A 15,534-nucleotide genomic window follows, 5' to 3' on the forward strand; every position below is an offset into this window, starting at 1 on the left:
TGTAAAACTAAAGGTCACAAGTAGGATAGCAATTCTGCTTAAAACTGTGTCCACCCAAATTACCTTGGCATTTTCTTCATGGCATTTTACACAAATTAAAACACACTGATGAATATTATATTACATTGCTGCCAAGTCTGTTCTACTAGATGCCACTAAATTATACACATTTCCCCTTTAAGCAAAGTTCAAAGTGATATGAATGGACAATTATCAAATAGTATCATGGCTAGGCAGCACAAAGTGTGTGTGGGTGTGTGTATACACAAGTCTGGCATGCGTGTGTAATTATGGATGGATAAGGAGATTGAGAGGGAAAGGAATAGAAAGGAAGAGAAGAAGAAAGAAAGAAAGAAAGAAAGAAAGATAGAAAAATGAAGGAAGGAAGGAAGGAAGGAAGGAAGGAAGGAAGGAAGGAAAAAAGGAAAGAAGGAAGGAAGGAAGGAAGGAAAAAAGGAAAGAAGGAAAGAAGGAAGGACGGAAGGAAGGAAGGAAGGAAATAGGAAAGGAAGAAAGGAAAACAGAAAGGAGAATCTACCCCTGCATGGGGTCATGTTCAACAGTTATGAGGGGAACTTAATAAAACATCACCGGTGATGAGTAGGGGTGGGACAAAATGTGGATACGGCGATATATCGTCTGCCTTCTTTGTGTGACATGAGAATTTTGCATTTTATGCTTTCTACCTGAAGTGTTAGACAGAAGTATCACCCAAATATCTATATTTTCATCCATAAAATAAGGCGTTCTAAACAGATTTCCCTGCTTGAACTAAGTTAACTAGCCAAGGACGCCTCACTGAAAAACTCTGTTTGCACCGTGAAGACAGAAATCCAACACTTTACCTTTAACGGCCAATTTGTATTCGTCATTAGACATTATCGTGATGTATCTTTATAGGATTGTCTAACAATATATTGATTATTGCAGAATTATTATTTTAATTATCGTATCGCGGGTCATGTATCGCGTATAGCGTAGGTGTAGATGAAGTCTGATTGGCCATTATTCACAGGGGGGTTGTCCACAGGTCAAAGGTTAAAGGTATAACTGCCAGCGGTCAACTGCCGCCGGTACCTTGGAGAGAGACCGCCAGCTCATATCTCCGCTGCCGATGTAAACGTGCTGCCGGTCCACGATCCAGAACGAGGACTTTAGCTCGCCCCTCGTGATGGCGGACATATTGACATAGCGGACCTCAGCGTCTAGAGAGAGAGAGAGAGAGAGAGAGAGAGAGAGAGAGAGAGAGAGAGAGAGACAGAGAGAAAGGGAAAGGGAGAGGAAGAGAGAGGCAGACAAACAGAAAGAGGTTGGACCACATGTTCAGTTTAAAGGTAAACAGTAAGAGGGCATCCTGGAGGACCGCCCTGCGGTGTGGAGAAGGAGGCGGTTTGACCTTGTGTGGGGGGGTTTGACCTTGTGGAGGGGGGGGGCGTTGGCCGAGGGCCTGCCCGGGCCGGAGCCGTGCTGGGAGACAGATGAGGGCGGTGGGTGTAAATGAGTCTGCATCTGTTGGCCGAGGGTCAGGCCAGCTGTCTGATGTACTGACTCAGGATCCCCTCGCTGAATGTACGCTTACTGTATGTTACTGTACGTCCTTGCACTTAAAAACAGTACTTAGCATCGTGTGGCATCTTTGCTATCTTCGTTGTATACGGGGAACGGGTTAATCTGATAGTTAGTGCTTGGCACTTGGTTCTATGAACATCCTTACTGTACCCACAGAGATATATTGTTGTTTCTCTTTCTTCTGACTGATGTACTTTTTGCCCTCAATGTTAATGCTACATAGGGGTCGGATCTCACCGTGGTCAGCCAGGGTCTTCAGCTCGGTGGAGTTGATCAGGCTGCTGGCGATCTTCAGCTTGACTCCACGGGCGTTCAGACCGAGCAGCTTCTGGAACAGCAGCTGACCCTAAGGAAGGAGAATCCAGATCCGGTGGTCATGTGGACGATAATCTGCTAATTAATTGCATGAAAAAAATGGCATGGAGTGTGAAAGTGTGTGTGTATGTTTGTGTGTGTGTGTGTGTGTGTGTGTGTGTGTGTGTGTGTGAAAGTGTGTGTGCGTGTGTGCGTGCATGGGCGCGTGCGTGGGCGTGTGTGTGTGCACGCGGGTTTGTGTGTGTGCATGTGTGCGTGCGTGCGTGTGCGTGCATGTGCGCATGTGTGTTCGTGCGTGTGCATTTGTCCGTGCGTGCGTGCGTGCGTGTGTGTGCGAGCGTGCGTGCGTGCGTGCGCGCGTGCGTGTGTGTGTGTGTGTGCGTGCGTGCGTGTGTGTGTGTGTTCACCTGAGATGCGGCTCCGGTGTGGTGGCTGGGCGCGGCGGTCAGCTCCCAGACCGGGGACACCACCTCCACGGAGCGGCGGGCGCGGTCCAGCAGGGCGTGGAGCCCCAGGGTGAGGGGCAGCGAGGGGGCCGCCCCGACCCGGGGCAGGGCCAGGTCCGAGGGGAGGTTCTCCACCAGAGAGATGCTGGGAGGAGGCGCAGCTCAGTCAGAACCGCCACTTTAGGGTTAATATTATAGTTATTATTGTATATAGTATATCTAGTCTATAGTACTGGAGTGAAAGGTTCAACTCTCTTTTTTTCTAAGGATTTTTGGAGGTCTGGTTTTGTTTTTGACCAACGGTTTTGGGTTCTGTCAACATACACACAAAGAATCACACAAAAAAATCACAAACACAAACATACACACACACTTTCACACTCTCTCACACACACACACACACACACACACACACACACACACACACACACACACACACACACACACACACACACACAATCGCACACACAAAAACATACACACACACACACTTTCATGCTCACACACACACACAATCACACACACACACACACACACACACACACACACACACACACACACACACACAAACATACATACACACTTTCACGCTCCCACACACAATCGCACACACACACAAACATACATACACACTTTCACGCTCCCACACACAATCGCACACACACACAAACATACAAACTTTCAACCTCACACAAACACACCCATACGCACACACACACACACACACACACACACACACACACACACACACACACACACAAACACACTTTCCAGAAAAAAGCGTCTGATAAATGTAACTGAAATATAACATTATTTTATTGAGTACTATTCCTATTGTTCACCCTTGTGAGAGGCCATCCCTGCCTGTGAGAGAACAGTAGAGGGGACCAGCTCCTCCTCGGAGCAACATAACTCACCCACAGTCGCGGCTGCAGTTGTCCTCTGTGATGCTGTCCTCCTCGTCTCCCCATAAATCCACCGCTGAGAAGATGAGCGCCACCAGGACGGCACAGCAGCAGACCAGTGCAAAGACCGCCACACACTTCTGCTGGGACTGAGAGGGACACGCACATACACACAAGCACATACATGCACACTCACACACACACACACATGCATGCAGGCACACACATACATGCACACACATGCATGCACACACATGCATACACAAACAATCACACAAAAAAAAACATACACACATACGCGCACACACACACACACACAAGCACTTGTCAGATGCTAAATTGATTTTCTTTTACCAGCGTTATATCTAGTGATGCAGGCGACGGCTGTAAAGTGATGAACCCGGTCGACGGACATCGACAAACCGCGGATCCAAGTTGTGTCATTAAGGATAATTGCTCGCCGTTAGACACTATTGACGTCTGTGAATATCGATTACTGATTACGGCGCTCCATCAATAAACTAATCATCATAGATCAGAATAAAATGAAGAAGGAAACGTCCACACCAAAGACAACCGAGTACGCTGATCCAGAGAACTCTGACCAGAACAAACCACCGGTCAGACATCTGTTGAGGTGAGGAGGGGATTTACATCTTTACATTTAGGGCATTTTGATGACGCTTTTTTCCCAAAGCAACTTACAACCATTCATGCACACATTCACACACCGACGGCGGAGTCAGCCACGCAGGGCGACAGCCAGCTCGTCAGGAGCAGTCAGGGTGAGGGCGTCTCGCTCAGGGACACCTCAACACTCAGCCAGGAGGAGCCGGGGATCGAACTAGCAACCTTCAGGTTACCAGCCAACCCGCTCTACCTCCTGAGCCACATGCTGCCCCAGTGATGACAGGATGAGGGGGGGATGAGGAGGTGAGGATGAGAGGAGATGATGAGGTGAGGAGGTGATGAGGTGACGGGATGAAGGGATGAGGAGGTGAAGTGAGGAGGTGATGAGAGGATTACAGGATTACAGGATGAGAAGATGAGGTGATGAGGAGGTGATAAGGTAATGTGGAGGTGATAAGGTAATGAGGAGGTGAGGATGTGATGAGAGGATGAGGAGAAAAGGTGATGAGGAGATGAGGTGATGAGGAGGTGATAAGGTAATGAGGAGGTGAGGTGAGGAGGTGATGAGAGGATGAGGAGATGAGGTGATGAGGAGGTGATGAGAGGATGAGAGGATGAGGGGGGGATGAGGAGGTGAGGATGAGAGGAGATGATGAAGTGATGAGGGGGTGAGGTGATGAGAGGATGAGGTGATGATGAGGTGATGAGAGGATGAGAGGGTGAGGTGATGAGGAATGCTGTCCAACTAAGGACAAACGAAGATCCTTTACACAGGACCTCGTTGCTTTGGTCATCCGCCAGATCATGTGAGCTGTGGAATCCGATGACTACAGACATTTAACAATGTCCTCTTGCCTCTTTTAGTACTGGAGCCATGTCATGAATGAACGTGTGTGTGTGTGTGTGTGTGTGTCTGTATTCTGTTTAGTGTGTTGCATGTGTGTGTGTGTTGCGTGTGTGTGCGTGTGTGTGTGTGTGTGTGTGTGTGTGTGTGTGTGTGTGTGTGTGTGTGTGTGTGTGTGTATATGCATGTGTATGTCTATGTGTGCGTATGCGTGTGCGTGTGCGTGTGTTTGTGTGTCTCAACTGGGGGGGGGGGGGGGGGGGGGAGAATCTATCTCCAGGATCCTTCATTTCCTTGTTTCCAAAAGTGCAGCCTGGCACTTCTGTTGTGCTTACACGCGCACATTTCCACCACACTTGTCCTCCCCTGCGCTGCTGGGCTCCGCTGGTACAGATGTTGAGCTGTCGGCGATGCATCGGTGCGACCAGGTCGATCCGTTTGGAGTACGAAAACGACAGTAATGAGAGCGGACGGCTCACACCGTGTTACACCACAAAGCACGCATTCTGTTGTTGTTGTTGTGTCAGTCAGCGGCTCGCTTCCCCCTACGCCTCGAGATGTTGACCTTTGAGCAGCGAGGGGAAGCCACGGGGGTTATGGTCTGGAGGAGCAGGGGAGAGAGTGAGAGAGTGAGAGAGTGAAAGCTGCAGGGGTTGTGGTCTGGAGGAGCGAGTGAGAGAGTGAGAGAGTGAAAGCTGCAGGGGTTATGGTCTGGAGGAGCAAGTGAGAGAGTGAAAGCTGCAGGCGTTAAGGTCTGGAGGAGCAAGTGAGAGAGGGAGGGAGTGAAAGCTGCAGGGGTTATGGTCTGGAGGAGCGAGTGAGAGAGTGAGAGAGTGAAAGCTGCAGGGGTTATGTCCTGGAGGAGCGAGTGAGAGAGTGAAAGCTGCGGTGGTTATGTTCTGGAGGAGCTCGTCAGAGGATGGTGGCAGTGGTGGTGGTGGTGGGTTCCCCCCCGAGGGGAACCAGGCTGTCAGATGTTTCCACAGCGGAGCTCTCTGCCGTCCGTCTCCAGCCTCCCAGCTGAGGCTGGGCTGCAGAGTCAGCAGTGGTCTCCGTGGCGCCGCTGGGACGGCCCGCGCCCCCTTACTGGATGAAACGTCTTCATGTGTGTCTTCACAATGGGAATGCGTGAAGTGATGTGGAGATGTTTTTTTTTGTAAATAAGCAGGTACTTTGATATTTGGACTAAACATTTAGATTTACATTCAAAGCTTTTATCAGACGCTTTTACCCAACGCGACTTACAATAAGACCATTTGTCAGAAGAAAGAGAAACAACAGTATATCTCTGTGGGTACAGTAAGGATGTTCATAGAACCACTAACAATCACTAGGTTAACCCATTCCCCGTATACACAAACAAAGATAGCTAGGATAAGACGCTACACTATGCTAAGTACTATTATTAAGTGCCAGGCCGTGCAACATACAATAAGTGCGTAAGAGGGGAAACCAATTAAAATGTACTCAAGAGCCATCATTGCTTATTGCTGTAGAGAACAGTACAGATCTGACAGCATCCGACCGATGATGGGATGAAAGTCTTGACCACTTTGAAGCAGATATATATATATATCAGAGGATACTGAAGTTTGCAAACAAATGTTCTGTTAACGAGCGACGTCATGCGACTTGAACAAATACAATAGGCATTGATACGTGGACAATTCCAAATCAATTTAAAACCTGATAAAATTCCTCGTAGCCAATCAGTGCATCTTGTTCTAACTACAACCATTTAACAGGGGCCACAAACGGCGTCAATCACAACCAATCAAACGAAGCAGAAGAAACAAACGGTAGCTTTACCTTCAGAGGCGTCTGTGTGGTGGACCCAGCCATGACAGCAGCCTCTCTCGGACCCTCTGGATCAGACGCTGTGTGTTTGTGTGTGTGTGTGTCCTCAGAGAGACCCTCTACCCTGACACAGTCCCACCTCTCTCCTCATAGCTCTGCTTCTGTTACTGCCGCCGCACTCTTCCTCACAGAGCTCTGGAATGTGTGTGTGCCTGTTTCCACACACTCCCAATGGGTGTGTGCATTTGTGTGTGTGCGTGTATGTATGCATCTCGAAGTCTGTGTGCGTCTGGAGGTCTGCGAGTGTGTGTGTGTGTGTGTGTGTGTGTGGTTTGTGCATGTGTGTCTGGAGATTGGTGTGAGTGTGAGCGTTTTTGAGTCTGGGTATGTGTGTGTTTGTGTGTGCATGCGTGTGTGTGTGCTTTAGTGTGAATGTATGTGTGTGTGTGTGTATGTGCATATGTGTGTGTGTGTGTGTCTGTGCTTGTGCGTGTGTGTGCTTATATGTGTATGTATGCCAGTGCATATGTGTGTCTATGCATGTGTCTGCATATGTGTGTGTGTGTGTGTGTGTGTGCATGTGTGCGTGTGCGCTTATATATGTGTGTGTATGTGCAGGTGTGTGTGAAGGCACATCTAGATGGGGTGGGACAGGTCCCGCCCCTCCCATCTCAACCAATAGAAAAGCCTCTCTTTCCTCCCTTTCCCTACCCCTCGTCCAACCAAAAGTCTGCGTCCTCCTCCTTCTCTCGCTCTCCTCCTCCCTCCCTCGCTCTGCCCTGTCCACACCTCCTCTGGTTCCCTGGAGAAACGTCCTCACACACACAGTGCGCTGGACGGAGAGAGGCAGCCGGCTGGGGGGGGGGGGGGGGCGTGGCCATCCGGCTGGGGGCGTGGCCAGACACACACACACACACACACACACACACACACACACACACACACACACACATATACACACACACACATATATGCACAGACACACACACACACACACACACACACACACACACACACACACTCACAAATGCACAAATGCACACACACACACGCACACATCGTAGAGGCGACAACACAAGGGGCTGTGGCTCTCCTGTAGGACGCTGTTCTTATGTAACAGTCTGTACCAGAGGAGTGTACCTCCAGCCCGCCGCCTCAGTGTTCTGATGACGGCGTTAGTGAGTGACAACGCGGTCTCACAGCCATTCATCGCCCTCCGCTATTACACTCCAATTCATCATCTATCCCATGTGTTTAATGCCCAGTTTTCCCTCCTTTTGTAGCACTTTGCACAACAATGTGTTTATACTGCTGACTCCAGCAGAACGCAGGGATTCGTTTTCTTTGCATTATGTGAACCGATATGGGACGAGATGATTCAGAAAAGAGAAAGAACAGCGGAATGGACCAAAGGGAGAGATAGTGTGTGTGTGTGTGTGTGTGTGTGTGTGTGTGTGTGTCTTTGCGTGTGTGTGTGTGTGTCTCTGCATTCGTGGGTGTATCTTTGCGAGTCTTTACGTGTGTGTGTGTGTGTGTGTGTGTGTGTGTGTGTGTGTGTCTTTGCACAAGCATGCGTGTGTGTGTTTGCGTGTGTGTGTCTTTGCGTGTGTGTGTGTGTGTTTTTGCACATGTGTGTGTGTGTCTTCGTGCATACGTGTGGGTGTGTCTTTGTGTGTGTCTCTGTGCGTGCGTGAGTGTGTGCGTGCGTGTGTGTGTTCTAGTAAGATAGAGACAGAGGCCAGCATAGTATTGAAGCAAACATGAGCAAAACTAGAGAAAGAGAAAAATAAAGAAAGCATGAGATTCATCACCTGACACAGGGTAGCGTCCAAGAAAGTACTTTACACTCTGAGTGAGCGCCATGATGAGTGAATCATCTCTGGGCTTTGAAGAACGAACACAGGTGTAGCTCATCATGTTGATGAGGAGTCTGATCCAGACAGTCCTGCCTGCTCACCACACAGAACCAGACCCAACCGGTTTAGTGACTCCATCCATGCAGGAAGGTTAATGTGTTAACCTTCCTGTCCGGGTCAATGGACAGGTTAACATCCATTAGCTCAATGGAGAGACGTATCGCTTTCACACACATCTCCCATCTCCTTGTGCTGTAGGAGGGGGGGGGGGGGTGGTCTTAGAGCGTGACATGTGAGCCCCCTTACATGGAAGAAACTCTTAATATTGACTGAGTGTGTCTGCACAGAGACAACCATATACACAGGCTATGCATCGCTGTGACGCCACAGACATGATTCAGCACACACTGCATTGTGTGTGTGTGTGTGTGTGTGTGTGTGTGTGTGTGTGTGCCTGTGTGTGTGTGTCTTAGAGGACCTTTACTCCTTCCTCACCTGGCAGGTGGCACAAGAACCTGTCCTTGTTTCACCTTCACACCCCTGTCGACACACACACACACACACACACACACACACACACACACACACACTCACACACACACACACACACACACACACACACACACACCCCTCTGTGTTTGTCACTGCAGGCTGAGCCATCGTTTTCTCGGTGTCCTGATGTCTGGAGTCACGCAGGTCCGGGTCACGAACACAGAGCCGCCGTAATGGCACCACGCCCCAGGGCAGGGGTCTCACCCCCGGGGTCCCACCCCAGGGCCTCACCCCAGGGCCTCACCCCAGGGGGTGGCACCTCGGCCCCATGCCAGTGGGGAGAGGGGGCAGAGGGAGAGAGAGGAGAGAGAGAGGGGGAAAGAGGGCAGAGAGAGAGAGAGAGAGAGAGAGGGGGGGGGTAGAGGGAGAGAGAGAGAGAGAGAGAGAGAGAGGGGGGGTAGAGGGAGAGAGAGAGAGAGAGGGGGGGTAGAGGGAGAGAGAGAGAGAGGGAGAGAGAGAGAGAGAGAGGGAGAGAGAGAGAGAGAGAGGGGGGGGGAGAGGGCAGAGGGAGAGAGGTAGAGAGAGGGGGGGCAGAGGGAGAGGGGGAAAGAGAGAGAAACAGAGGGAAAGGGTTGAGAGAGAGGGCTGCTCTAGAGCCTCACTGATCTAGAGCCCCACTGCTCTAGAGCCCCACTGCTCTGGAGCCCCACTGCTCTGGAGCCTCACTGCTCTAGAGCCCCACTGCTCTAGAGCCTCACTGCTCTGGAGCCCCACTGCTCTAGAGCCTCACTGCTCTAGAGCCCCACTGCTCTAGAGCCTCACTGCTGCTCTGTCTGGAGCCCCACTGCTGCTCTGGAGCCTCACTGCTCTAGAGCCTCACTGCTGCTCTAGAGCCTCACTGCTACAGCCAAGAGCAGTTGAGCAAATGAAATGTAGGGCCCAGAAACATACAGCTAAGATGCATTACAGTCGACAGCGTTTCATTTTAATTGATAATAATCTATGAGCCAGGCGTCGCAGGAGGAAGCTGAAGAGATGAAGCATATTGCTGAGGAAATGAAACCCCTCTGAATTGTGTTATTGATTAAAGGAAAGGTTTTCATAGGATCACGCCTAGCCTGACAAGTATCGATTTTACACAAACACTTTCAGAAAAATACAGTTGTTTTTTTACAAACGATAAACATTCATCTCTGTATTAATGTATAATCCAGTGTTTTTGAGTGAGAGTTTGAAAACTGAGTTAAAATGTTTGCTGTGTGTGTGCATGCGTGCGTGCATGCGTGTGCTCGTGCGTGCGTGTGTCTCTTTATGTTTTGTGTGTGAGTAAATGTGTGTGGGGGTTTGGCCACTTCCTGTGTTCTTGTGTGTGTGTGTGTGTGTGTGTGTGCGCGGGGCTGAGCAAGGCGGTAATCCGTTCTGATTGGAGGCTCCAGAACACGTTTCCTCTCTCGCTCTCGTCCCCGGGGCCGCAGCCCGGCGCTACGAACGCGTGCAGAACGCAGCGAGTGTGAGAGGCACAGAGAAACCAACACCCAGAACCAGCAGCAGCAGATCACTGCAGGACTCAGCACCCAGTCGCCCGCTGACAGGGCTCGTGTGTTAAGAAAGCTTATTTTGAATACAGTAGCAAAAATAGTACAATGAATGGGCAGCGTGAAACTGCCGTGCCCTGTCGTGATTGGGCGAGAAGATTTCCTCCTCCGTAAAAATAAACAGGATGACTTCACTGAAGCCTTTGCTCTTGAAAAGAGAAAATGTTGAGTCGCTCACCAGCTTCTGCAAAACATTAAGTACTCACTTGTTCAAGAGTTCACCTGGACTCTGCATAGCCTCCCCCTCCCACCCCTCCTACTTATTGTATGTCGTGCGTCCTTGCACATAGAAACAGTACTTAGCGTTGTGTTGCATCTTACCCTAGCTATCTCTGTTGTATACGGGGAACGGGTTAACCTAGTGATGGTTAGTGCTCGGCACTTGGTTCTATGAACATCCTTACTGTACCCACAGAGATATAATGTTGTTTCTCTTTGGATAAAAGCGTCTGCTAAAACGCCCTGGATGTAAACGTGACGTCTCGCTCCGTCTCCGAGGCCTGAGGGGTAACACGTGTCGCTGTACTCACCCGGTCGGCCTCCCCCCTGCCTCGAGACCGGTTGGACACAGTGCAGCCCAGCGGAGGGGCCGCACTGAGGTCGATGCGGAGGGAACGGAGAGAGAGGGGCGAGAGAGAGAGGGGAGAGAGAGAGGGGGGAGAGAGAGAGGGGAGAGGGAGAGAGGGGAGACAGAGAGAGGGGAGAGAGGCTGCTGAGCTCAACTTCACACCTTCAGATAGTTCCATCAGAGAGTGCGACCTCAAAGTCAGTTCCATAGCGTTGTAGCGGAGTCGTGGACAAAGTAAGAGTTCCTGTGTTTCTGTTCTGAGCCTCAGACCCCCTACTGTTACTGTAAGAGCATCCACACCTTCTGCCTGCTCTCTGTAGCTGGGAGACAGGGTGGAGGTGGTCCGGTGGGGTGCTGGAAGGCGTGGAGATGTGATCAGAGAGAAGGTTTGGCAGATAAGGAAGAGGTATAATCAAATAAGGAGAGTAGGGAGATGCAATAGGAGACGAATGGTGAAGCACATGTACGCACATAGACACACACACACACACACACACACACACACACACACACACACACACACACACACACACACACACACACACACACACACACACCTTACTGTTACATGGTCATTTGTGGTCGTCTGAATAATCATTACTTTAAGGTGTCCACTATGTAAAGTCTAATAATGAGATTACATTTTTGGCCTGCACTAATTTACAAACAGATTATTTTGTCAATATTGTGTCGTGCATAAATCTTGTACCCTCTCCCGGCACCAATGGTGAATTAATGTACTTTCAGCAGTTATTCTGGTTTGTTGGAATAACCGTTGTAGCTCATGGGTTGTTCATGTTTATGATAATATGTCGAACGGGATTTCATCATCTGACTTCCAGCTTCAAACATCTGAAAACAGCTCATCCCCTATAAAACGGTTGAGGGACAAATCCAATCGAAAACCAATCTGAACGTCGACAGTAATTATTCCAAATGGGTTGCAGTGTCTCCTGAACAGGCGTTTATACTGTCTTACATTCTGCTTACAAGGCAGGTTTTACCAACACTGTCCCCTGGCCTCCTCCGCACCCTCACCCACTGAGGTCCATTGATACAGAAGTACATGATACATGATGCATTGATACATGATGTATTGATACATTGTGCATGATACATGATGCATTGATACATGATGCATTGATACATAATGCATTGTTACATGATGCATTGATACATTGTGCATGATACATGATGCATTGATGCATTGATACATGATATGTTGATACATGATACCTGATGCATTGATACACAATGCATTGATACGTGATGCATTGATACATTCTATACATGATGCATTGATACATGATACATGATGCATTGATAAATGATGCATTGATACATGATGCATTGATGCATTGATACATGATGCATTGATACATGATGCATTGATACACGATGCATTGATGCATAGATACATTGATACATGATGCATTTATACACGATTCATTGATACATGATGCATTGATATATGACACATTGATGCATTGATACATAATGCATTGATATATGATGCATTGATACATGATGCATTGATACACGATGCATAGATACATTGATACATGATGCATTTATACATGATTCATTGATACATGATGCATTGATATATGACACATTGATGCATTGATACATAATGCATTGATATATGATGCATTGATCCATTGATACATGATGCATTGATGCATCGATACATGATGCATTGATACCTAGCATTGATCCATGATACAAGATGCATTGATGTATTGATACATGATACATGAAACATGATGCATGGATACATGATGCATGAAGCATTGATACACAATACATGATGCATGATACATGGTGCATTCATACATTGGTGCATTGATACATGGTGCATGATACATGATACTTGGTGCATTGATACGTGATGCATTGCTGCATGATGCAGAGTATATAAGGAGCTTATTCATAACATGTCAAAAGCCCCTGGTTTTAAAGAGCCTAGTTTAACATCTTACATCTTCATGTTCAGCGTGAGGGGCTTATGAAGCTGTGAACATCAGGGGAATACACTCACCGCATCGACCATAAGATAAGCAAAGCATGGCACGGATCTATAGATCTATCTTCATTTAAATAAATGACATACAGTTAGAATTACGCCATCTTCCAAAATTCTAACTGTTTATCTGAAATGTAGCCCCCTAACCCTAACGTCTGAATAACTTTCAGACACGTCTTTTATATGTTGTACGTCCTTGAACTTAATGTACAAACTTATTGTATGTTGTACGTCCTTTCACTTAAAAATAGTACTTGGGAATGGGTTAACCTAGCGATTGTTAGTGCTTGGCACTTGGTTCTATGAACATCCTTACTGTACCCACAGAGATATATTGTTGTTTCTCTTTCTTCTGACAAATGGACTTATTGTAAGTGACTTTGGATCTGCTAAACGCCCTCAATGTAAATTATTAACCTTTATTTAACCAGGCAAGCAAATTAAGAACAAAATTCTTATTTTCAAGTGCAGCCTGAATGTACAGTAAATGATCAAGCTCCTGCTTTTCACGCCTGAACAACCTTCAGACACGTCTTCTAAAACTTGAGTCGAACGTCGTCCCACAGTAAACGTGTCGTAGTGATTAGTGGAGTAAAGGCCCGTCCCTCGGGGCTCTGAACCCAATTTGAAGAGGCTAAACCGCGAGCTGCTGGTTCAATACCGACCGCCCCGCTGATGGGCCTCAGCGAGCCGTCAGCCAGGGCTGCTCCCGGGGGAGAGGAGCCCTGACACAGCTTTAAGGATTAGGAAGGAGAAGTGGAACAGCTCTGGATACGCTAACGGGACGTAGCAGTGACTGACTACGTCAATACTACCTCGCTGGTACAGCCGGGTCACTACTAGTGACTGACCACGTCACTGCTACCTCACTGGTACAGCCAGGTCACTACTAGTGACTGACCACGTCACTGCTACCTCACTGGTACAGCCGGGTCACTACTAGTGACTGACCACGTCACTGCTACCTCACTGGTACAGCCGGGTCACTACTAGTGACTGACCACGTCACTAGTAGTGACCTGACTGTACTAGTACACCTGTTGTAACTAGTAACCCTATCCGTCATACATCACAGGTGGACACGCCCACCTGTGATGTCAGAAGCGGCACATTTTCAAAACGGCTTGTAATGGCTAATCACACTCACACCTGGTGGTGTAATATGTCCTCTTTAATGGACAGTGGTGATGATGGAGGTATAGAGGCTGGACACTGATGGTAAGGAATGAACACCATAGCTGATATCATGCATTTTATTGGAAAGGTGCCAAACGACCACACAAACATATTATCCAAATCAACGTCTAACTAAAGTGCATTACAAAGAAAACCATCGTACAAAACATTGAAACAAAAAAAAATCGCAAAATTGACTCACAATAAAACAGAGCACTGCAGGTAGTGAACCATCGACCGGTGGTTCATTTGGCTGAAATAGATTAACAGTATTGATTAGGATACATTCAAGTGTAAACATTGGCATTAGGCAAGACATTGGCAGGTTGGAAAACAACGTAGTCATCAGTAGTTCTCTTCTTACAGTATAGTATCCCATGCCTATGCAGGTTAAACATGTATTATAGAAATTGTAATCGTTTGAATAATTAACTAACAAACCCACAGCAGGCTGGACTGGGTTCAAAACCATGCCGCCTGCTTGTTACAGGGTTGATGTCCAGACTTTAGGATGGTCCCCTAAAGGCGTGATGCCACCAGGTGTTAATGTAATATCACCGCTTAACCATTAGGAGCAATATAAAAAGTGATTAGTTAACGTCCCTCTAATGACCCTGTAGATGTTGTCTGGTGATAAACAGTTGTAGCTCGTTGACTCTGGGCACTTGTGATCTAATGTACACTCAAAGGTTAATATGAGAGTGTGGCCTTCTATAACCTTCTGGGTTTACAGTTGAACCGACTTTATGTCTATCTTTGATCGGCTACAAAGACGAGGGGCAGGAGACCTCTGGTTAAATATTGATAACAGCTCAGATACATTTTGTAAATACCGTATTGATTTGCGACCGACAAACCAGCAAATAAATCATTTATATAGCATTCAAGATGGACGAATAAAAGATATTCAGCAAGCTCAGGAAGTGCATTGACTGCAGGCAACAATAGACAAATAAAACTCTAAAGGAAAACTAGAAGCAGCCTGGATGACTTTCCTTTACATCACAGAATGATTAATATTCCTTATGGTATAGGATCCATGGCCTGGTAACACTAGCAGTGACTTACTACGTCACTAGTATTGACTTACTACGTCAATAGTAGTGACTTACTACGTATTCTCCTGGCTGTACTAGTGACTGACTACATCACTACTAGTGACCTGGCTGTACTAGTGACGTAGTAAATCACTATTACGTGACTAGTGACAGTCTGGGGTTAACAAGTGCTCCCGGTCAAAGCCATCTAAAGAGAAAACGATTTCATATTTATTTTATTATTATTTTATTTTATTTATTTTCATCAATCTATCCTC

At 47.6% G+C, this 15,534-nt stretch overlaps 1 protein-coding gene across 1 annotated transcript in view; it reads right to left on the reverse strand.

Annotated features, from left to right (window-relative positions):
- The window catches only part of LOC311340471 (inactive phospholipase D5-like), a gene marked incomplete at both ends in the record, with an annotated part of 7,029 nt that extends 1,904 nt beyond the window's left edge, over positions 1-5,125 (reverse strand). Inside the window, 6 exons of the mRNA XM_084465358.1 lie at positions 64-74; positions 1,078-1,205; positions 1,807-1,915; positions 2,292-2,475; positions 3,248-3,384; positions 5,066-5,125. Coding sequence (XP_084321484.1) covers positions 64-74; positions 1,078-1,205; positions 1,807-1,915; positions 2,292-2,475; positions 3,248-3,384; positions 5,066-5,125 — 629 coding nt within the window. The remainder of the gene's footprint in view (positions 1-63; positions 75-1,077; positions 1,206-1,806; positions 1,916-2,291; positions 2,476-3,247; positions 3,385-5,065) is intronic.
- Between the last annotated feature and the right edge of the window lie 10,409 nt (positions 5,126-15,534).

This window comes from Micromesistius poutassou (genome assembly GCF_964030765.1).
Source record: "Micromesistius poutassou genome assembly, chromosome: 3".
Classification (NCBI taxonomy): domain Eukaryota; kingdom Metazoa; phylum Chordata; class Actinopteri; order Gadiformes; family Gadidae; genus Micromesistius; species Micromesistius poutassou.